Source organism: Stegodyphus dumicola, chromosome 2, assembly GCF_044657685.1.
Source record: "Stegodyphus dumicola isolate Sdum_Otavi_A_Nest chromosome 2, ASM4465768v1".
NCBI lineage: Eukaryota > Metazoa > Arthropoda > Arachnida > Araneae > Eresidae > Stegodyphus > Stegodyphus dumicola.
The window spans coordinates 114529833-114554497 of record NC_140769.1 but is presented as its reverse complement, the minus strand read 5'-3'; the positions used below and the strand labels follow the sequence as shown (position 1 = coordinate 114554497).

At 32.9% G+C, this 24665-nt stretch overlaps 1 protein-coding gene across 1 annotated transcript in view; it reads left to right on the top strand.

Annotated features, from left to right (window-relative positions):
* The window catches only part of LOC118198431 (uncharacterized), a 199768-nt gene that overhangs the window by 159348 nt on the left and 15755 nt on the right, over positions 1 to 24665 (top strand). Inside the window, exons 3-5 of the mRNA XM_085811041.1 lie at positions 5211 to 5408; positions 9396 to 9616; positions 13143 to 13221. Coding sequence (XP_085667167.1) covers positions 5211 to 5408; positions 9396 to 9616; positions 13143 to 13221 — 498 coding nt within the window. The remainder of the gene's footprint in view (positions 1 to 5210; positions 5409 to 9395; positions 9617 to 13142; positions 13222 to 24665) is intronic.

Genomic DNA, 24665 nt, shown 5'->3' with positions numbered 1-24665 from the left:
TGGTTGGTTAACTTTCTTTATAATACCATCTTTTTCCATTCTTGCTAATTCCTTTTTTAATGGATTTAATAAGCTAAGTGGAATTTTCCTACAGGGTTCTATTTTACCAACAGCTCCTGGTTTTAATTTAATATGATATGTATATCCAGTTAAATTCCCAGTTCCTTTAAACAAATCTTGGTATCTTTTTAAAGATTCTGGTAACTTTTCATTAGAATCAGGATTTACTGTACAAATCCTTTGTATTAGGTTTAATTTTTGCAATGTAGGTAAACCTAAAATAGCTGGAACAGTTTTATCACATGCTACGACTTGAAATTCTACTTCATCCTTGTCCCCTTTCGATGTTTCACATAATAATTTACATTTTCCAACTACATCAATTGTAGTACCATTGTAATTATTTAAAGTGACTTTTGATTTAGTCAAACATTTCTCTCTTAAATTTAATTGTTTAAATTTAGGCAATGGTAGCACATTACACTGAGCTCCAGTATCCAACTTAACAAATAAATATTTAGATATGTTTACTTTTAGTTTTTCAAACCATTCGGTTTTATTTTTAGAAAATGGATTTATATCTTCTACTGACCCTAAAATATATTCATTACCATTATTATGTAACTCATGTTCTAAATTATTCTGTACAACATTAACATTTTTAAAAGTGCACATTTTAGAAAAGTGATTTTTCTTTTTACAGTACAAGCAAATCTTATTATAAGCAGGACAGTTGTATAGCTTATGAAAAGTTCCACATTTTCTACATGGTTTTGGATTATTGTACTTATTTCCTTGATAGTTTGAAGAAGATTTAGTACTTTGTTGCTTTTGTTTTACATGAAAGTCTTTCTTACAAGGCTGACGTTTTTCCTCTGAAGGTCGAAATTTATTACGTTTGATAGCTTCTTTTTTATTTTCTTCAGTTAAAGTTTTCAGCTGAAGTTCTGCTAATTCAGAAGCTTTACACATTTTAATACATTTCTCCAATGTTAACTGATCTTCCCTTAATAATCTATCTTTGAGATTTTTATTTAGAATTCCACTTACTATTCTATCCCTTATTAAACTATCTTTTAATTCTGCAAATCCACAGTTGCTACTTAATTTCTTTAAATCGGTTAAGAAATCATCAAACGATTCACCTACATGTTGTGTTCGACAGAAAAATATATGTCTATCAACACTTTTGTTTGCTTTCGGTATGCAAAAATTTTCGAAAGCTTCAATTACTTTGTCAACATCCTTCTTATCTTCTTCACTTAAATTAAAAGTATTAAATTTTTCAAGTGCTTCTTCACCAATTATATGCAATAAAATAGCTACTTTAATTTCAGGTGATTTAGTAATACCACCAGACGCTAACATATAAATTTGGAATTTTTGTTTCCATTTCTTCCAATTTTCGCTTAAATTTCCTTCGAAACTTAGATTACTTGGTGGCTTTAATCCATCCATATTTAATTTAGGACTTTAAATAGTTTATATATACGTATTTTTAGCCACTTCCAATAAAAATAAACAACTCACTTACCAGCGATATAAGTTTCGATTTCACAGTAAACAACTTCCCATGATGTTTTTGTTTAGAACATCTTTACCCAGGCTGCATGGTTCTTCAAAAAAGATTTTCTTTTTTAATCAAGGACGAGCTGCGCCATGTGTTGTATTTTATATGTGTTGGGTACCTGCTCAGTGATGATTGCAAGATGTACACAAACATCGTTTATTCTACATTACTCATCTACTATACTATATTACAGTTATGGTTAAAGATAATAATAGATTCAGTTACATATATAACAGAGAATACCGACTAACTTGTCAATTGAAATTTTTTCGTTTTCACTAACCTCTCTGTCACATTCTTCATGTCTTTATCCATTTTTTTGCAGCAATTCCACTTTTTGTTTGTTGGACATCGAAACATACTTTCGTTTTGTAGATCCTTTGGAAGTTCCAGCATCGGAAATTCTATTTGACATAATCAAAAGTTTAAGTTTACTTTTATAAAATTGCTCTTACAGTCTGCAAAAAATAATAAGCGGGATCCAATTCGAAGATTAAGGAACAACGCAATCATTAATATTAACTGAAATAGATAATTAGATAATTTTAGCTTACACCGTCCGTTATACATTAAACGCACAGGCAAAAACGTATTCTGCACTTGCACACACGCATATGTGCAGTAGTCAAGGTCTTACGCTCAGGCGTAAAACGCCTGTGCGCATGTGCCAACGCGGCGCACACGCAGAAAGTTTTTAGCTTTGAGGTCCGGATTATAGATCATTCCGGATTATGGGTGTCCGAATTAACGACTTTTGAATGTAGTAATTAAATTGGCAATCAGAAAGTTCAAGAGAAACTGCTGTGTTTCTCTATGATTGGTTGGTATAGGTGCATTTTGAGCATTTGTGTAGGATCATTAGTGGAATGCTGTAGTGTGTATTACTAGATGTCATATGTGTAATTTGTACAGAAACCAAAAGTTTCTGTATAAATTAAAAATGCAACAAAACCCAAAGTTAATCTTGAAACTGTACATAGCATGAAATTGAATTTCAGCAATTAAGTATTTGAAGTAATATGTATATACACAGCTGGCCATTAAATTTGCAAAACCGGTAAGGAATGATCTGATGAACGTCAAAAAATCACCTGAAATGAAGAAGTTGGGATATGCAAATGAATAGTATTTCAGTGCATTTAGATGCCGCAGGAGGGAGAAATGACACCTGAAGCACTGTATAAAAGAAAAGTTGTGTTGTGGATTTCTCATTCTGGAGTTTGCTTAAAATATCATGTTAGGCCTTGAAAAGAAGTGAAAATGCTTACCAGCAAGTTTCGAAATTGAATAGAGGCAGGATCGTTACCTATCGAAAGTGTAGATTACATTTCCATGATATCACCGGTCGCACTAGTTGACATCCAACCACTGTCATACAAATATGGAAACAATGGATTGCAGAGGGTCTTACTAAATGGCATGCAGGATATCAGCGCCCTCCCATGATTAACGCCAGAGAGGACAGATATATTGTGAGATCAACCGTCCAAAACCGTACGACCATATCATGGACCATTAGTCAGGAAATGGGTATGTTTGCAGCATGCTGAGTATCAGCTCGTAAGGTGAATCGATGTTTGCAGCAACGTGGACTATCAGCAGGGCCACCATTAATTCGGCTTCCCTTGACATGGCAGCATAGGGAGAGACAGTGACTCTGGTGCACCAGATGATAAAGCTGGGTGCAGGAGAGCACAATGTCACCTTTTCAAATGGGTCCTGGTTCTATGTGCAGTATTCTGATGGCTGTATACGTGTCTGGAGTATCCGAGGAGACCCCCATGTCGTCTGCTTCCATTCGATATCAGTATAGGGCCCATGCACCTGGTGTGATAGTTTGGGCAGCCATTGAGTACATAACATGCACATCTTAAGTTCAGATCAAGGGTAATTTGAACGTAGATGGGTACATTTCTGACATCTTACGTCCAGTGGTTGTGCCCTATCTTCGAGGCTCTCAAACGCCATGTTCTAACAAGATAATGCAAGACCACATGTTGCATGTCGTGTTCTGATCTTCCTCGATACAAAGGGTTATTCTATTGCTGTCCTGGTCTTCACTGTCTCCAGATCTGTCACCCATTTAAAACATCTGGTTGTGGGTTGCTGAGAGACTGGCCCGCCCTCTCCAGCTAATATGGTTGATGAAGTATGGCATAGACTTGAAGCAACATGGAATCAGTTGCCCATTTCTGTCATGCAAGCCCAGTTTGACTCCATGCCAAATGGGATAAGGGCTGTTTTAGCTGCCGTGGGTGGCAGCAGTTTGTATTAATTTCACACCCCTGTAAACCTCCAAAATTCTTACAAATTTGTGTTACAAATTTGTACTTTGGTAGATGGTTGCACAGATTTTGGCAATTTGTGTTGGCACGATTTTTACAAACGTCAGCCATCTTGAAAAACGCTGTTTTTACGCATAGTAAAGTATTCGAAACTTTAAAAAAAAATAAATATCGTTAAAAGTAATGGATTAATATTTTGTTGAAAATGTCGCTTTTTAAGATGGCAGCAAGCGTAAATAAATACATTTACTATGAGTATAAAATACTAAAGTAAGGTTACTATTACTTTCATATAGCAAAGAGAATAAAAACACCGCTATAAAAAATAGTGTATTAATTTTTTCAACAAAAAATTGAAGTATGCAATTATAAAATAAAGGAAAAATATGTACTTACATTTTTTTAGTCATTTAACCTGTTGCTTATTGATAAGTACCACAAAAAAAATCAGAATCATAATTTAAATAACACCTTTGAAGACATCTTTCAAGGAATTCGGAGTATGCACAAATTTTCAGTAACCAATCAGGGAGCTGATTACAGCTCGTTAATGCACAAATATTCTATAACCAATCAGAGAGCTTATTACATCACTCCTAGAATTAAAATTATTTAAAAATTCATACACAATAAAACCATTTTTTAAAAAAAATGCAAAATTAAATTGTATTTTAATATTTAACAGCCGTAAATAATGTTTAAAACATTAGATTAAATTTATACATATAAAAACCAATTACTTTTAAAGTAAGGTGACGTCATTGGTTACATCATCCACAACATAAAATTTCATAAAATATGATAAACAATAAAGTTTTTATTTCAAATAAAAATGCAAAATTAAATTGATTTTTAATATTTAGAAGCCATAAATAATATTTAAAACATGGAATTTATGCACAATAAAACACATTATTTTTTAAATAAAATGACAACAAAGTATCGGTTACCATAAATAACTTATCCATCAATGGGTTCCATCAATGGGTTTACCATAAGTTGTATTACTCGCCAAAAGAAAAATCGCCAACAAATCGCCAAAATCCGTGCAACGGTCTACCGAAGTAGCACCACAAATTTAATCATTTTGTCTTCATGCCATACTGTTTACAGGCAGTAAATATCTTTTTTTATTATTTTTTTTTATTTGCTTTCCTTCATGGTGTTGCAATATTATTGGCCAGCAGTGTATTTTATATGTATTTGAAGTTTAAAATTTTAATTTGGTTGAAAATACTAAAGAATAATGAAATTCAAATTGCTCCCAATAAAGTTTTTGTAGGACTTTTTCATATTTATGCAAAACACTTAATATAAATGTACTATATTCTGAAATTTTTAATATCTTCTGACAGTGCTTAGAACTTGTAGAAGAAGTAGCCAAGGAGTTGGGTAACCTTGATGATGATGGTGATGATGATGAAGTTTGTGCTTTATGCTATGATAAAATTTTGAATGAATTTTATCGTTTGGAGTATTGTGGCCATGCTTACTGTAAAACATGCATCTTACATTTATTTGAAAATTCTAGTGATTTCCCATTAAGTTGTGTGGTAAGTTGGTAGTATTTTATTTTTTAGTGTGTTTTATGTGTTTCAATGTTAGCTATTTTAATTTTGAATAATGATATTTGTTTTAAAAATTATTTCGAAGGATGTCGGAGGAAAGGATACTAATAATTTCATGTGTAATTATTAATAGAAATTTTAGCACAAATATTGATTATCAAAAATGTTGGATTACAAGTAATAATTATCAAAATATTGCTTTTAAATAAAAGTTTTTATTGTTCTGTTGAATTCTGATGTAAATAAGTGTTTTTAAAATTAGTAATTCTTCAAAAATAGATTATTACCATTTATCACTATGTTAAATTTAAACTCTAAAAGAGTTTCGTATGTTAAATGCAACCGTAAAAAACTTTTTAAAATCCCTCCTCTAAAATAAGGAATTTTTTATGGTGCCATGAAATTAACCATTTTGACGCGATTTAAGGATATTTTCTTCTGTATTATGAAGAGATTTTATAACCCGTGATACATTTTTCAAGCATTCAAACTTGGATTTTGTAGTTTCTGAATTCAGATTTTTAACAGCTAAGCAATGGTTACTGCTTAGCCTTGCAACTCCATAGGGTAAGATCTCAGATTTGATGTTTCTCAAATTAATCCTGAAATTTTGGTAAAAATGTATCTTTTTACTTTTTTCGTAAAATCTAGAAAAATGATTTTTAGAGGGGTTTCTTTGAAATTATGCTGTGCTTAGAGTTTCAGATATTTTCATTCGAATGCTGAAAAAAGAAGGAAATTAGTAAATAATTTTGTTTAATAATTTTTCTCTGATATGTTTCATTGCATTTAATGGTTAGTAGAAGGAAACACTTGTTTTAATAGTAAATATAATTTAGTTTATCAGAACTTTTGAATTTAGTCTTTGTAGAGACATTAGATTATTTACTCTATGAAGGCATGCTGGAAGGAGGGAGGAAATATCTTATATACTTTGCCTTTTAAAGGGCAAATGGGGATTAGGGGAACCAATTGGCAAATTCTGGTGTTGATGCTATTGTATACCATCTTTTAGTTCGACCGCCACTTTTTAGAGTCACTAGGTATTTTGAAGCAGAAGCAGTAAAAAAATGTGCAATGACTTCCCCTGGGACTTGAATCTGGACCTCTCAAATATGTGCTCAGTATTCTACCGTTACACCACGAAGGCATGCCGGAAGGAGGAAGAAAGTACCTTATACTTTTTATGTATAATTTTGGCATCAGTGTTTCATGAAAGCTATTGTAAAAGTACCTATTTTCTTGCTGAACAACTTTAAAGGAATCAAGTTTTTAAATGAAATAAATATTTGATCTAAATCGCATGTAAACTAATGCTGTTACTTTTTTTTTCTTTTTGGCTTAATGACTTCCAAAATATCAGGATTTTTTCACTAGTCAAGTTTTGTATGCTTTAGTATGGAAATTCTTTAATGTTTCAGTACATCAAGTATCATGACATAAGGTACTTTAGTCTATCATATTCATGAGAATAAGCGGTATCACATGTGGCAAGGCAAAATGCTAGGAAAACTTTTCTGAGAAATGAGCTTCTTCTACCATTGGAGGGTTTCTAGCCAAAACTGATATTTTGAAACCGATATCCTAGTTAGGTATGGGGATATTTTGCAGCTGGACCAAAAATGTTTTGTTTGGAGCTCTGTCTCGCCTAGGTTTTTACCAAAGAACTTTTTCTGGATATTCAGACAATCAGAAAAGTGAAGATTCCAAGAAATATTTCTTTTGTCAAACTATTGAGGATAGCTTGTAGATGTGATATCAGTTTAAAGGATGATGTGACTCTGTGTGTAATTTTGAAATCACTACAGTGTGATCTTAGAACGAAGATCCATTATATTTGATATGTATTTGCTGGTGTATCTGATTAAATGAAGATCCTTTTTGTTCTAGGATAGTTCATAAGAGAATGTAGCTAATGTAACAGTTATTATAATATATTATGATAGATAAATTACACTCATGTCCATAAATTAAGGATAATCCAAAATCAGGCAAAGGAAGATTTAGGAGCAAAACAAATTTGACTTATTTGTAAAGCTTATTTATTAAACAAATGGTAAAGAGCAAAAAAAGATGCTATATGTTTGATATTATTAAAAAAATTAGCGATTTTTTTTCTCCCTGGAGCAAATTACAAAAAAAAAAAAAAAAAAAAAAAAAAAAAAAAAAAAAAAAAACCCTAATATTACATGGTTGGTATGATTGTTAATACATTGTATGTCTCCCAGACGATCCACAATACAGTCCGTACAACGCCTAGGCATGCTGAGTATCCAATTATCGATCTGATCTTGGGGGTTATTACACCACTCAAAAAACAATGCTCTCTGAAGTTCTGGTAGACATGCAATAGGAGGTTGACGGGCTGCAACTCGTCGGTCAAGTATGTCCCACACGTGCTCTACTGGATTCACGTCTGGTGAGAATGCTGGCCAGTCCATACGGGTGATATCCTCTGAATTGAAGGCATCCGCTTACGATGTTTGCATGGTGAGGACGGGTGTTTTCATCCATAAACACAAATTGTGTGCCCATGGCGCCCCGAAACAAACGTACATGTTGTTTCAGAATGACGTCCCGATAGATTTGGCTTGTCATGGTTCCACTTTGAACATGCAGGTCAGTTCTGGAACCCAGAATAATTCCACCCCAAACGAGCACTCCTGCACCACCGTGTCGTTCAATGATGTTTTTTTGGTGGTAACGGGTACCTGGAGCTCTCCACATGAAAGTCCGGCGAGAATCAGACTGCAAGCTAAACCTGGACTCGTCGGAAAACATCACACAAGCCCACTGTTGGGGTGTCCACAATGCATGCTCTCTACTCCAGGCTAATCGCAGGTGACAGTGAGTTGCAGTAAGTGAAACGCACCTGACAGGTCTACGAGCATATAGACCAATCTGCCCTAAGCATCTGCACATGGTCTGCCTTGAAACTGTCGTACCAGTGGCTGAAGAGAGCTGAAGAGACAGGTCTGAGACTGTGCTCCGCCTGTTTCTTTTCGCAGTAACTGCCAAATACCGGTCCTCATTCGGGGTTGTAACTCTGGGGCGACCTGTGCTGTAATGTCTACTCACATTACCATCATCTTGGAATCATTGCCAAAGTCTGGAGAGGACACTCTGGGCAATTCCAAGTTCGTCTGATTCTTCCATTTGGGTACGCCCACATTCCAGACGGCCGATAATTCTACCACGTAAAAAATCATCCAAATGCATCCTTTGTGTCATAACTATTCAGTTATTTCACTGCAATGCTTATAAAGCGCCTGCGAACAATTTTACTTCTTTGCCTGTGTTACTTATATATCACTCTCTTACACTCTCGTCATTGTGACGTACCATCGTCACAATGGTTCGTCACAATGGTACCATCGTCACAATCGTCACAATTGTACCATCGTCTGGTTACTTCCTGAAATTTGTATATGATTCTTGAAGATGTGTGTAGTGATTTTATAGGTGATATACTTATTTTAGAGTTTGATTTCTACGTGACTCCGAATTATCCTTAATTTATGGACATGAGTGTATATAAGATAGATAGTCGTATATAGATTTACTGATGTGCAGAAAATGTTAATAAAAAAATTTCCATTATTGAAAGCATATGTCTTTGTAACAGATAGATAATATGGTATATGTAAAAAGAATACAAAGACAATAAAAAGTAAAATCCTGCTAATTTTTATTTACTACCACAAATAAACATAAAATATATGTAAAAATGTAAATGTTAACAAAGAAAGTTTTTTGTTATTGCTCTTTCTTTTACTGGGTAGATTCTATTTTTCAATATTACACATAATTATACATTAATCAAATGATGATCAGAGAAATGTTTTGTTGTTATTTTGATGTACTTAGAATAGTTGAGAATTTTTTTTTTTTTTTTTTTTTTTTTTTTTTTTTTTTGCATAATAATAGTTGAGAAAAAAATATGCATAATATTTATTCTTTTTTTATTTTTAGGGTTGCAGTGCACCAATTGTGCTTGCTGATTTGTATTGGGCAACAAAGCAAGTCCAACTGCTGGAGAAAATTGTTTTAAAAAAATCATTGGACTTCTTCATCAGAAACAAGGATGATATTAGTTATTGTCCTAGTCCTGATTGTCCTATGATATATAGAGTTGCTAAAGATGGAAAGACTCTTTTTGAGTGTCCTATGTGTAGTAATGTTATATGTACTAAGTAAGTTTTTTGACCAAGCATTAGCAAAAGTTTATGTAAAATTTATTTTCATTATTTAAAATCTTTTTCAAATACCAACAGTAGATTTTTATAATATATATAATTTTCATTTAATTTTTTATGTATACTTATTATGATATTTGGATTATTCTGTGGTTTTTATGCACACATTTGTAACTAATGAACTTCCACAAAAAATATATAGAAAACTTCATGATAAAAGATCAGAAAACTTGGAGTTTTGAGTTTTAATGTTTGCTTAAAATTATACTCAATGATCACACATTTTTTCCTTGTTAAATATATATATATATAAAATAAAATAAAATAAAATAAATAAAATAACGTATGGTATAGAATCTTGATTTTTAGTTTGTTTGTTGCTATACCAAACTTTTATGAATGTTAATTTTTTAATGCAATAACTACAGTGAAACCTCGAGGTATGAGTACCTCTATATACTAGATGAGGAAAGTGAGCAAAAAATTCGTCACTAAATTCAAACTTTGACTCGAGTAATGAGTAATCAGCCAGGCTGTTGGTATGTGTGGCACCATTTCTCGATCTGGCTCGACTTGGAGAACCCCTTGCCAGATCACTCGGTGTTCTTTGATCTATGTGTCTATGCGATTGTGAGTTAATTGTTTTTTTTTTTGTTTTTTTACATTTAATGTGAAAATAATTGTTTCATGATGCCTCCAAAGAAGATTGTTGCTTCAGATAGTGCTGCAAAGAAAAAGAAGGAAGCCATGACCGTTGAAATTAAGAACGAAATCATAGACAAACATAAGTGTGGTGTAAGAGGGATGGAATTGGCGAAGACTTGCAGCCGTTCGACATTAATCTGCGCTATTCTGAAGCAGAAGGAAGAAATTAAGAAATTGGATGTGGCCAAAGGAGTTGCTGTTGCTTCCAAGCACTGCCCAAATCTTCTAGAAGATATTAAGAAACTGTTGTTGGTGTGGATAAACAAGAGGCAGTTAAAAGGAAAATCAATGTCGGAAACTATTATAAAGGTAAACTACGGTTATATTATTTACAAGTGTTATTTATTAGAAAAATTGATTTTTATGTTAATATTTTTGGGAGTGCGGAACGGATTAACTAGATTTCCATTATCTTCAGTAGGGAAGTTTGTTTCTACATGTGAGAAATTCGCTATATGAGGTCAATGCTGGAATGAATTAAATTCGTATCTCGAGGTTCCACTGTATCACAAATTTTATTAAATAGTATTCTTCTGCATAAGAATAAAACTCTGATATTCTCATCTATTTTAATGTATATATTCTTGACTATTGTTTTAAATGTAGTAAATCATTTCTCAAAAGAAGTGCTAATAAAGTTGTAATCAACTGAAACTGGACATAAAACAGAATGCTATGTGCTACATTGTGAGACCACCATTTAAACAAATAATAACTGTTGCTGTCCTATGTAATATAATTTTAATGCTGAAAATAATAATATTCACCCTTCTCAAAGGTTATTAATCAATAATATAGTCTGCCAGATAAGAAGGCTAACTGATGTCTCTGCCTTTTAGGATGCAAGGATTCACTCTCATGCAAGTAATCATCATTGCCTTGTGAATCCTCTTCGTGGAAATTCAGTTGATTTTCTAGTAATTTTTTAGGTGGATTCAGGAGCTTCAACCTCTAAATCTTTATTCCGTTGAACAAAATAATCTGAAAATTGCTGGTTTTCATCTAACCTTATATGATGGACATGTATAGGAGTATTTTCTGTGGGTGTCAAATGTCATATTGAAACATTGGTTTCATGACCATTGGAAGTTTAACATTTATTTACTTTTTTTTTATCCTACATCAGACCTAGGTCACCACATATATTGTCAATATCATGTATTGGGCAAGTTAGAGAATTTTCTAAACCAAATCTGTGTAGGTGTTTCATGAGGTAGTCATGTCCAGGTTTAATCTAAAATTAGTGTCACTGACAGGTCTAGGTATGTCATAAGGAATGGGATTCTCCATTAACGACCCAAAAGCTTCCTCTTCACAGAGTCCCCATTTTTCTTCTGAAGATGAGTTCCACATCTGGCCCCAATGCTTTTCATAGCATTGTAATAGCAACAGGAGGATTGGGTTGAGGAAGGACAGATCCAGCCTTGGCCAGAGTATCAGCAAATTCGCTATTTGTAAATCCACAATGACTTGGAATCCACTGCAGAGTAACATGGTGATCCTTATTTATTAGAAAATTGATCACAAGTTGACAAAAAAAGGGGGAGGGGAGAGAAGTTTAACTTAAGCATAATCTGAATTAGACTCAATGAGCTGTACTTCGTGCACAATAGGTTGATATTAGTTTGTCTATAGTTCTTCATTAATATTGTTCCAGGTTGTGTTAACCATATAGGTAAAAAGCATTCTTTGTTAAGATTTTTCTGGTATGGATGAACATGCGTTCATGGGGGTGTAGCTTTTGTTGTTGTTATAAGAGTGACCATATCAACTGGAAAACAAGCTGTAGAACTCCTCCTAAACTTTTGATTGCCATTTTCTGTGATTTTAGTGCCAGTTGTGCAGTTTTCCTTGTGATTCTATCATACCTCACAACATGGACACTTCCTATTAGGATTATATTCAGTTGTGTGACTTGTTGCTATACCAAGTAAAGTCAAAAGAATTTTAATTAATGAGACATAAATGAAGGTACTTTATTTATGTAGGCTGCCATTCCCAAAATTGAGAACATGTTTTGCAGATGAGCAATAACAATAGCAGATGACATATCAGGTCAGGGTATTGCAAAGCTTAAAAACTTGTCCACTATAGTAAGAAGAAAGTGGTTCTTGGAAACTATAAGTGGTTAATTTTTGAATTTAGGTTTAGTCGTATATGGTAGCCTATATACCTAGATTTAGTCATAGCCTGTATGATTAACCTTTGAAATCTAGATATAGTCGTTCAAAAGGTGCAGTTGCTTTAATCGTTCTTCTCATCTACAGAAGCAAGGTTTTGCTTCACTGTAGCATGAACATGAATTAACGTGTTTCTAATTTCATAATTCTAATAATTCATTCTAATGTCAGAATTTGTTCCATTTTTCAAAAAAAGTGAATCATAAATTAGTTTTAGTTTATTAAAATTTTGTAAATACAGTTAATCATTTCTCAAAAGGAGCTGTAAATAATGCTTTAACCATCTAAAATTGCTCATAAAACCAGTGGCGTAACTAGAGTGGGGCTAGAGGGGACATCTGTCTCCAGGCGCAGCATCGAAGGGGCATCAAATTGACACTGCAAAATTTTTTAATGAAATGTTTTCCATTCTTGGCACACAGAAGGGGCACAAATTCTTCAGTTGTCGTCCGGTGCTGGAAACTCTAGCTACGCCCCTGAATAATACAGAACATTACATACTGCATTGGAAGAGTATTAACAAACAACATTTAAACATACCAATCAGTGTAATATTATTTTAATGCTGTCTGTAATAATAATAATATCACTACTATATATCATCCATAATTTATATATATTGCATTTTTCTTAAATAGCTGTGGTGATTTATACCATTATGGAATGAGTTGCTCTTTATACCAGTGTAGCAAACATGATGATGATTATTCTTTAAAGGTAAAATTGAATATTTTGAATATAATATTTATTCTCTAAAACTGTTAATTGATTGATTGATCTCTATGTTGTAGATGGAGAAATCAGCTGAAAATTTGTTTGAATATTTTTAATTCAGGATTATTAATCAACATACCAACAAGTGCACAAGGTTTTAAATCATAAATGGTTTATCTATTCTAATAATGAAAATGCTCTTATTTTATTACTGGTGCATTAATGTTTGTGCTCCTAGTCATGGCATTTGTAAATTTCATGAAACTATAAATGTCCTTAACTATGTAGGTGTCGTATAAAGCTGCAAAAGAGGTTCACCAAAATTTTCCCCAAAACCCTAGAGGTTTAGGGAAAATGTTTGAAATTCTCAAGTGATGTTTAAAAATTGGCTGCGTTCAGTCTAGTTTAGTGTCTGTGGCATACCCTTATAGGTTGGACCAGTCTGGTAGCATTTCAGGTAGCAACTCTTGTTTGCAAATTTTTCACCTAACTTTTATTTAAAAGCATTGAAAGGGTTAACTGTTACCTCTTTTGAAAATGTGCACCATTTGATTGTATTTTGATTTTTATTAGAACATGTTATGATGAGGGTACATTGTTTCTGCGTGAAGAATGACCAGCTAATTTACATTCGTTTTCCTAGCTGTTTAAACACATTATGAACTACAAGCAGTAGGGCATACAAAAATTCTAATTTTTTTAAATATTTATAAGTAAAATTAGTCTGATATTTTAGTGTTATATTTTACTTCATGTTCTTGGAAAATATTATTGTGCTCTAAAATGACACCCAATGATTTCTATAAGTAAAATAGGTATTGTCCTTTTGCACTTCTATTTAAGCTACCCCCCTTCCCACTGTGCCATACAGCATTTTATTGAAATTTGGTAATATACATAAAGTGTATGTAAGAATGTAGCATACATAAGAATGTACATAAAATTTGTATGAATAATTTAGACGTATATACATAGGAGTATAAATTTAGCTTGAATGGGCATTGCCTTTGTATATTTCAAATTTTGATAAGTTCGTTGTTCTAGTTCTTAATGCATAGTTTTAGTTCATAGTCCTAGACCATGTTGAGTTCATATGTATATTCATATGTATGAACAGATAGTCGTCATGGATAAGAACACTTACATCGATACACATACATAAACTCTTAAACAAAGGACCATATAATCCGATCCCTAAAGATCCTTCACCTTCAGACTTGTCAAAAATAAAAACTGCGATCAAATCTTCACAAATCATTTCAAGCAACTTAAAACATTTGCTTAACCCATCTGTTGCGAATTGTGCCAGATTATATGCTGTTCCCAAAACTCATAAAAGTGGTATTCCTTTCTGCCCTATTGTATCAAATTTAGGTACTGCCTCGTATCCCTTAGCTAAATATTTAGTTTCTAGATTTTTAACTCTATTAGACAATAACATTTACACCATAAAAAATTCAATAGAGTTTGTAAAAAAGGTTAAAAACATTTCTCCTAGAAATTTACTCATGGTTTCTTTTGATGTAAAATCATTATTCACCAATGTTCCAGTGGAGGGTGCATTAAGATGTCTAGAAACCAGACTTCGCGAATTTCATTTCTCTTGCATCGAAATTGATGAGCTAATTTCTCTCACTCAACTCTGTTTGAAACAAACAAATTTTGTTTTCCAAAATAAATATTACAAGCAAACCGAGGGATTAGCCATGGGAAGCCCCCCTCAGTCCCATCCTGGCCGATGTCTACATGCATTATTATGAATCAAAATTGTTTGAAACTTTAAACTTCCCGGCATGGTTCTGCTACATAGACGATACTTTTACCCTGTTTGAAGGTAATACAGATGATTTAAATAAAGTTCTTTCAACAATGAATTCTATTGATCCTGCTATTCAGTTCACTTTTGAACTTGAGACTTGCAATTCTCTTCCGTTTCTCGACATTCTGGTCACACGTAACACATCCAACTTCAGTACTACAGTTTACCGTAAGCCTTCATCGGTTTGCCTTCCACCACACTTTAAATCATGTCATCCGACTAAACAAAAGTTAGCTTCATTTTATTCCTATGTTTTCCATGCTCTTCAAGTTTGCTCATCCAAACTAGCCCTTGATGAAGAACTAAATTATTTAAAAGCAATAGCTATTGACAGGGGCTTTTCACCCAACATTATTAATCAAACAGTTAAAAAATTCTCTTTTCAACACACTAAAAGGCACACTCTTGTTTTAGGAGATTATAAAAATTCTGTTGTCATTCCCTTCTTTCCATCAATTAGCTATAAAGTTGCACATATTTTGCAGAAATTTAACTTTAGAATTGTTTTTTCTCCCATCAATAAAATTCCGAATTCCGTACTCAAGGACCCCATTCCGGATATGAATTCTTGGGGTATTTATAGGATTCCTTGACAGTGTGGTTTGATTAACATTGGCCAAACTAGGAGAGCCTTAAAATTTCGCATCAAGGAACATGAGGCATATGTTAGAAAAAAGGAAACACAGAAGTCTTCTGTTGCTCAACATTGTTGGTCCGAAAATCACACTTTCAATTTTTCTGCTACTAAAATTATTAAAAAAAATCCTTCCATTGGAGAACTGGATTTTCTCGAGGCATTTCACATTCAAGAAAATCTTTCTGTTCTAGTTAATGATCCTAATTCCAATCCATCTTTGCCTTCGGCCTTTAAAGAAATTATGTTTTAGTTCTGGTTTCACCAACAGATGTCGCCACTTGCTTATTCTTGTTCAGGCTTTCTTATCTTATCTAATCATTATTTCCTATCTTGTTCATTTGCGGTTTTACAGCTGAGGATGGTGGTTCGGTAAAATCATCGAAACTAGTCCTGCGAAAATTTTGAAAATGTAACGCTGATTTTTGTTGTTTGACTTCTGAATTGATACGTATTAGTTCATAGGTTTAGGTTATGTAGGTTCATGAGTTGACAAGATCATTATTGCATTTTACATTTCAAGAATTATCCAAATTGAACACAGAACTGGAACTAATTTCATTATTGATTCTTTCATCTATGGGAATAACAACAGCGTAAATTTCAGCATTAAAAATTGCCATGTTATCTTAATTCTGTAAAGGTTCTTCTGAAATGAAACTATATTCAGTAGATACTCCATTGTTATCTGGAGTCTTCCTGCCTTCTGTATTTTGTTTATTTTTTGTTACTGAATACACATTGTGGAGTTTTCTGGAGTCTTCCTGGATGCGAGTCTAGATGAAGACCTATGAACGCATTTAACATTTTTATATCGGCACATTTGTGTAAACCCTGATACTTTTCTGGAAAAGTATGAAGTGGTAAATGCATGGCTTCTGTATTTTGTTTATTTGTTTGTCAGAATCTAGATTCATCATTTGAACTCATAGTTTTGATCTCAAGTTTATTAGTATGACTGCATTTAATGCCATCTGCTTTATTATATATGATTTTACATTCCAAGAATTAATCAAACTGAACGCAGAACTGAAACTAATTTCATTATCAACAATTTCGTCCATGGGAATAACAACAGCAGAGTTATCAGCAACTATTATTGCCATATTATCTTCATTCAGTAATAGGTTTTTTTTTTGGATATCTGTCTAGAATATCTAGGAATGAATTTATTGAATGCTTTCAAACCAAAAGCAATTGTGACCTCCTGAGACTTTTCTGGAGTTGCAGGAAGTGGTGAATGCAAAGATAGCTTCATTGTATTGTTTATCTGTTAGTGATTGTTTTCAAGTTGCTCTTACAGTGCCTCTAGATAGTAGGCAGTATTCCTGTATAGTTAGATTATATCGCTATATGCAGTTCTGGCTTTGATTTTCGTTATTTGTCTTTGGTATGTGGGGCAGTTGGGTGCATATGCTGGGTGACTGACATTGAAATTAGTTTTATTTACATAATTTGATAGTTTACAATTAGTACACTTGAGGTTGTTGGCATTGCATTGTGTAATATTATGGCTTCCTTTGCAAAAAGAACAGTAATTCCTATATTTGCAGTATTTGAAGGGATGTTTGAAGTCTTGACATTTGTAGCATCTTCTAGCTCCTAAAAATTCTGTTATTTTTTTGTCTTCTCCATCCACTGTGAAAGGTGCCTTTGTTCATTAAGATTTGGAATGGAGTACAGTCTGTTATCCATTTGTTGGCTGGATTTATTTTGTTGTTCAATTTAAAGGAAGGTTTAATATGCAAACTTCTAATTTTAACATTTTTAGTAATTAATTCAATTACATCTTTTTCTGTAGTATTTCTAGGTAAATTGCTGATGGTACATTTTGGTATTATTTTGGTCAGAATTTTTAAAGTAATTAAATGGTTGATTTTGTCGTTATTTTCTAAAGTTGAGTTGATTTTATGAATGTCTTCTTTGGAAGAACAAGAGACTGCTATTCCACCTTTTTTAATATGGATAATTTTGTTGATTTTCACTCCAGTATTTTTAATTGTATTGTATTTTTCTCATTTCTCTTGGAGTTCTGGATTAGTCATGTTTTCTTTGGGAAAAATTATTAGGGTAGGTAGTTGATTACGTTTAGAAATATTCATAGTCTTTAAAGCATCAGCATAGGATTTGTTGAATTATTTTCATAATCAGAAGTACTATAATTTCGGAAATTACGGAAAGTACTATAATTTCCGGAAGAAACACTGCGGCGTTTACGTGTTTAAAACTTAAATTTTCAGCGGGTGCAGCGTTTCTACCCATGTGGCATTTAGCCGCACTAATAATAAAATATTTCCTATGATGATCATTGAACATAATTTGAATAACTTTGTCATTGTATATAGTTTGGATGGCCTTGTCATTGTACATAGATTGGTACTTTTCCCACACAAAAGACCACTCAGTTGCATTTTGTGAACGTTATTTTGTTTACATTCTTTCCCTTAAATGGACATACATGCCTTATTCACCCAAAACGGGATCTCAGAACAATAACATTCTTCCCCCTTTCAAATCAGCATTCTCATCATTTTGAATAGTCTCTCTCCTCTGCCATTTGATGAATCTTCTAGGACCCATCCTCTCCCCACCCCTGCCTTTTCTGCAACATTACTCAAAGGCGGACACGACTCCACTTGCCTCGCAATAACGAACTCTGATGTATTTCCCCTTCAGCATGAATCGAATTTTCTTGGCGTTATGCCAGATACAGATCCCATCAGTTTGGGTACAAGTACTTGTTGGATAGTTTTTAAGTAAGAAAGGAGCGGAAAAATTTTTGAAAATGTCACCTAAATAGTACAGAAGTTATACTGCTGGTTTTAAGCTTAATGTAATTTCACATGCTGAACAAATTGGAAATAGAGCAGCAGCTCGAGAGTTGGAAGTGGACGAGAGATGTATTCGACATTGGAGAACTGAAAAAGAAGAACTTAAAAATATGCCACAACAGAAACGAGCCAAAAGAAGTGGTACTGTAAGGTGGCCGAATCAAGAGGATGACCTTGCAAACTGGATAAAGGAGCAACGAAAAAAAGGAATGGCAATTTCGACTGTAAAAATTCGCTTACAAGTAAAATTTATAGCAAAGCAAATGAACATAAATGATTTCAAAAGAGGGCCTTGCTGGTGTAGCAGATGTATGAAAAGAAAAAATATTTCTGTGTGTACTAGAACAACAGTCAGGCAACAGTTACCAATGGACTGGCAGGATAAAAAGGCATCTTTTCTAAAATATGTGACAGATATTATTGACCAAAAAAAAAAAAAAAAAAAAACTTCTTCAGTCACAGATAATAAATATGGATGAGCCGTTGTTTCTCCTGCAAACAGAACTGTTGATGAAACTGGTGCAAAAACTGTATCTGTGCTTACGACAGGGCCTGAAAGAACGTCATTAATGTGTGCGTTAGCTTATGCCACAAACGGTGACTAGCTAAAGCCTATGATCATTTTTAGACGAAAAACTATTCTGAAGTGAGATTTTCCTAATGACGTAATTATTTGTGCAACCAAGAACGACTGGATGTGCGAAACAGTCATGCATGTGTGGCTACAAAATGTTTGGCAGTGTCATAAGGGATCTTTTTTTCCAACCAAAAGGGTTATTAATAATGGATTCCATGCATGCTCATTTACTTGAGTCAGTGAAAACCAGATGTCAAAAATTGTGTACGACCGTAGTAATAATTCCTGGTGGTTTGACAAAAATCTTACAACCATTAGATTTGTCAGGTAATAAATCCTTCAAAACTGAAGTCCGAAAGCGGTGGGAGTGTTGGATGAGTGAAGGATTGCATACGTATACCAAAAGCAGTAAATTGCGTAGAGCATCTTATGAAGAAGTTGCAAAGTGGGTAGGAAGTGCATGGAAGTGGGTAAAAACATCGTCAATAATAGCAGGGTTCAAAGAAGCTGAAATTATATCCTTAGATAAGAAGACTGTAAACCAAGAGGATGAATGTGACGATCTGGAAGACTTGGACTTAGATCAGGATTTACTAAATCTTTTTAATTCGGGTAGTGAAGAATCAGATTTTGATGGCTTCATGTAATGTATAGTTTGCTGTAATTCCTTTCGTAAGTAAAATTTAAAATTTCCTTTTGCCATCCAAATTTAATATATCGTTGTTGCAACATTTTTTAAAATATAGTCTGAGTATTACAAATATGGACTTCTTTAGTGGGTAAATATAAGTATATTCATGAACGTAAATATATTTTCAACATTTCTTACCTTTAATTTATTTTTGAGTCATGGTTTCATTTCATGCATTTTTCTTAACTGATATGTCATATATCAGGACATAGGTTGAGATTTTGCATCTATACGGCCCACGACGATGTCACGTGAAATTTAATTAAATTTAATCTATTGTAGCATTTAAGCTGATGCAGCGTTTCTGTGTAATTTTAATTTTTTCCCCGCCATTTTTCTCAAGTGCGACGTTTACGCTGATGCGGCCTTTCTTCCGGAAATTACAGTAGATATTTTATCTTATGAAGTTAGTTAATTGGTACTCCTTTGACACAGTTTGTGCACTAAGGCAGCTTTCATGATGATGCTTCTTGTTTGTTGTCTGGCTTAGATAGTGATCATAATCAGTTGAAGAATTTAGGTCGTGAGCAGGTAAGGTGTGTTTGTTGGTTGATTTCTTCTTTATGTAAAGGAATTCCGTAAAGTGATCGGGAATGTTCTTTATTTGCATTTGGAGCATAATTATTGTCTGTTAGTTTAATGATCTTCTTTTTTCATTGATTGAGTAGTTGCAAAATTCTTGATCATCTTGCGGTAAATAAGAACTTGTATTCATAACTACTTGTTTTGATGATAAATTGTTCATTGGAGAGGTGGATGCATCATTTAAATGTGTTTGGCTTGATCCAGTTGCTGCTTCAATAAGATTTAGTAGAATAGATCCCAGGTTTGCAGTTGTATTGATATCTAGGGCACAGTCTTTTAGAAAGTTTTACTATTGTTTTGATTTTTTTGAATAGATCCTTTGGAAGATACCTTTTATGGTTATTGTCACTTTCCAATAATTTCATGCATTCATCATATGCATCTTGTATTTTCATTGCTCTTTGATTATTCTCATCTGAGGTGAAAATGGTGGCATTCTGATCAGTAGACATTGAAGACATGGTTGATGGTGAGAGCAAAATTGTAATCTAGCACTTAGAGTTTTGATAGAATAGTTTGTTGAATCAGAATTATTTATAGAGGATCTACTAGAGGATCTTTTGATATATTGTGCTTATGGATTTTGTTACTTGATACTTAATATAACTAGTTCTGGAGAGTACTTATATGAAATTAAAATTGTAATTAAAAAAAATATTGTGTAATCATTTATACAGATAATATATGAAGTAGATATTATGAAATAAAGTAAATTATAGTAACACGCTAATTTTTTTTTTGAACTATACAGAAGTGCAAGTTTAGTTAAATACTGCTGTTGGCAAAAAGAGATCAATAAATCTAAATAAAATTAAACATTTAGTATTGTTGAAATATGCAATGTTAAATTATAATGTAATGTTTATTTATTTTTGAGCAAGTGCTTAAGTTAAATTTATTATAAAGGTGTTGGCATCAATAGCGTTCTAAAAATTTTAAATTGAAATATAATAATAAAAATTCAAGAAAAACTATTTAATTAATGAAATAATTGATGATATTACATAAAATTTTTATGAAATAGTAGAGAAAATTTTTCTCTACAAGATCATATGAAATAATTCATAATATGGAATATGAGTTTTACAAGAATTAAGAAAGATAAAATAAGATATTTATAGTATCAATCATGTAATTTTAATAGCTATGAAATTATTTTGAAGATATATATATATATATATATATATTTTAGAATTTATTAAATAATTTATCAATTTCTGAGATATTATTTTTGGAAAAAGCAAAATTTCCTCTTATAAGATAAATATAAATATTAATTGTAAATCTTTACCTCCAGTTCATAATATAGTTATAAGGTCACATACCTGTGTTATCATTATTACAAGGTATTGAATATTGTTTAACGGTTGATTTCTCAAAACTTAAAAATAAAAATGACAATATTTTACAGGTGGTATGATGAATCCAAATGAAACTAGTATCAGTGGAAAGCTCTTCCATAGGGCTTTCAGGAGATATAAATCTTGACCAGAAAATGTCGTTTTATACGCAAACTGAATTTCTTCCTGTCGGAGTGCTGAAACATGCATCTTAGTACTGTAAGAGCAGTAGGTAGAACAGCCTAGACCTAGGACCTCGGAGCAGTAGGTAGGTTAGGATTAGGATTAGAAACGGGGAAGACAGGCACCACACCTTTACCATTTGGTTAATTGGTTTAGCACCATCTCCCCACTACGTGATCTCAGCCGTTTATTGAATGAATGCATAAATTACATAATAAGAGGCTATTTGTAAAGTTATTAATATTCTCTGTTGTTTCACAGGATTGAAGCTGTGTTACCATACTGGAAAGGTGTCCTCTTATACTCTCTGTAAATATTTGAATTTTCTTCCCAGGTGACATATCTTTTGATTATTACTGTAGATGAAACTTGTGCGATTTGGAAGATTATATATTTATGATATGAAAGACTGTATTCATCAGAGAATGTCCATTCTTGAATATATGATGCTAAGGATTGATTCGATATTGTTAAGTCAGGCCATCCTATTGCAAAAATACTGTATTTTGAGGCGATATAGTTTTCTAATTGGCGGCCTTTAGTATCTGCTGTATTGTAATTGTGGGCATTGAAATCACCGACAATAAGCTGATTAGTTGAAGTGTGAGAACGAAGAATGGAATTTAAAAACTGTATATCTCCATTAAGTGAAGCAGTAGGTGGTGAGTAGATTGAAATTAGAGCAATTGAAAGCCCAGTTATTTCTAGGAAAACCATTACATGATCTCTTTCTATTTTCAAGATTGACGGGGGTCCAGTCAAAGATACAAATAAGTATGGCAGCACGTGGAGGTTGTTTTATATCTGCGTTTTAGAAGATACCGCATTTGCAGTGGCAGATCAACTATTATTCCATCTCTAGTAAACAGCTCCTGAAGAAATAGGATATCAGCTTGATAATTGACAGCAAAGGTAGCATGTGTAGTTGCAGCTCTAGCTTTTTGTAAGTTTATTTGCAGGCATTTTATTTTATTGCAAAAATTTGCTTGTATGATATTTGTAGTTATTGGTTTCTTATTATATTTGATCAGAGGTACAGAAATGTTCTATTTAATTTTGATATTGAGTTTTACTACAGATTTCTATTACTTCTTCTTGGTAAGATGGACAATGCGGAGCATTTGCTGGATGATCACAATAATAATGCTTACTATAATATATATTATTTATGGTGCAGTTGGCAGTTGGTTTATTGGCAGGATATTCAACTTCTCTGTGTTTTTCACCTCAGTAAGTGCAGTGACAGTGATATGGACAATTATTTGTTATATGGTCAAAAGCTTGACAGTTAGCACATTGTCTGGCACCTCTGAATTCGAAGATATAGCAAGTATGCCAGCCATACTGAATTGTTTTCAATGAAATACATTTATGAAAGGTAACAGGTGTACATTCAATAATCCTTTTAATTGTATTATTTCAGTCTCGAACTTTACTCTTGAAAGAATATTTATAATGGCTTCTCCTGTTGCATTTAGTGGGAGTTGATGAAAGGTACATTTTAGTGGTCGCTTTTTTGGAATTCTATTCCAAAAAAGTTTGGTATGATATTATGCGCATGTTCAGATTGCTAGAGTAAGTTATTTAATTCTTCAACACCTTCTTTGGTCTTGCAGTATACGACAATTCCTCCTTTTTTAATGGGAACTATTTTCTTGAGTTTCCACTTTTTCAATTGGTAGTATGGTTTGCAGTTTATCAGGTAGTTTGGAGATGTGTCATACGTCGTTCACCTAGATTACTCTTGACACTAGATTAAGAGTACAGGATTATTTTGCTTTGATTTTAATGCCTGGGCATATGTACATCGGTGTTGTACTTCTTCGTTATTCTGATTTGCAATAACCTTTGATCTATTTTCCTCTACATTCGAAAGTTGTTGATGAGTACTTTGGATTGTGCACTGTTCCGTTATTGGTGTAGAAATAGGGATTTGCTGTCTTTCTTGTGGTGCATGTATCATGCAACTTGCTGAGCTAAAATTCTGGTGAAGTTCTTGTGAGGCAGAAGTGATAGAGTCACTAGTTGTAGAAACAGTCATTTGATATAGAGCTGTGAGTAAATCCTGTAGTTCCTGTCTTATGACTGTTGGTAGTACATATTTTGATCTGTATCTGTAATTGCTTATTTCCAAACATCTTGAATATATTTCGTAAGCTGCGGTGTTTGGTACAGGAGTGGGTGCATCAGTTTGACGATCACATTGGTCAGTGGTCGTGCAGGTAGAAAAATGATCTTCATCATGTTGGTCAACATTTAAAGACATTGAAGATAATATTGGTAGTTTGGAAGGATCAAATTGTTTGATAGCGGTCCTTAGTTAAATCAATGAGTACGTAGTTGTATCATTAAGAATTGTTGGAGAATTTTTCACTGAATTTTTGGAAGACGCAGCTCTAGGCATTGTTGTTAAAATGAAGTATTTCTTAATAATGACTAAGTTTTAGTTAGTAGTACTCTCACTTAGTAGTACTCTCACAGAGCATGTATGATTTCCCAGTGAAGGTAAATTTTGCTTCAATTGAAATATGTAGAAAAATATATAGTGTAAACAATAATTCAGTCAATATAAGATTAATACATAAAAATGCAGAGTCAGTTTATATACAATAAAATGGAAACAATTATAATTGCAGCTTCAAAAGTTGAGTAGTTAGGATCCTTTTATTAGAAGAAAACATTTTAACACAATAATATATATCAAAATCAAGTGTAAAAATAATTTATTTAAGAATCATAATATTGGCATGTGCAGTTTAATGTTACATGTTTAACAACAATGCTTTA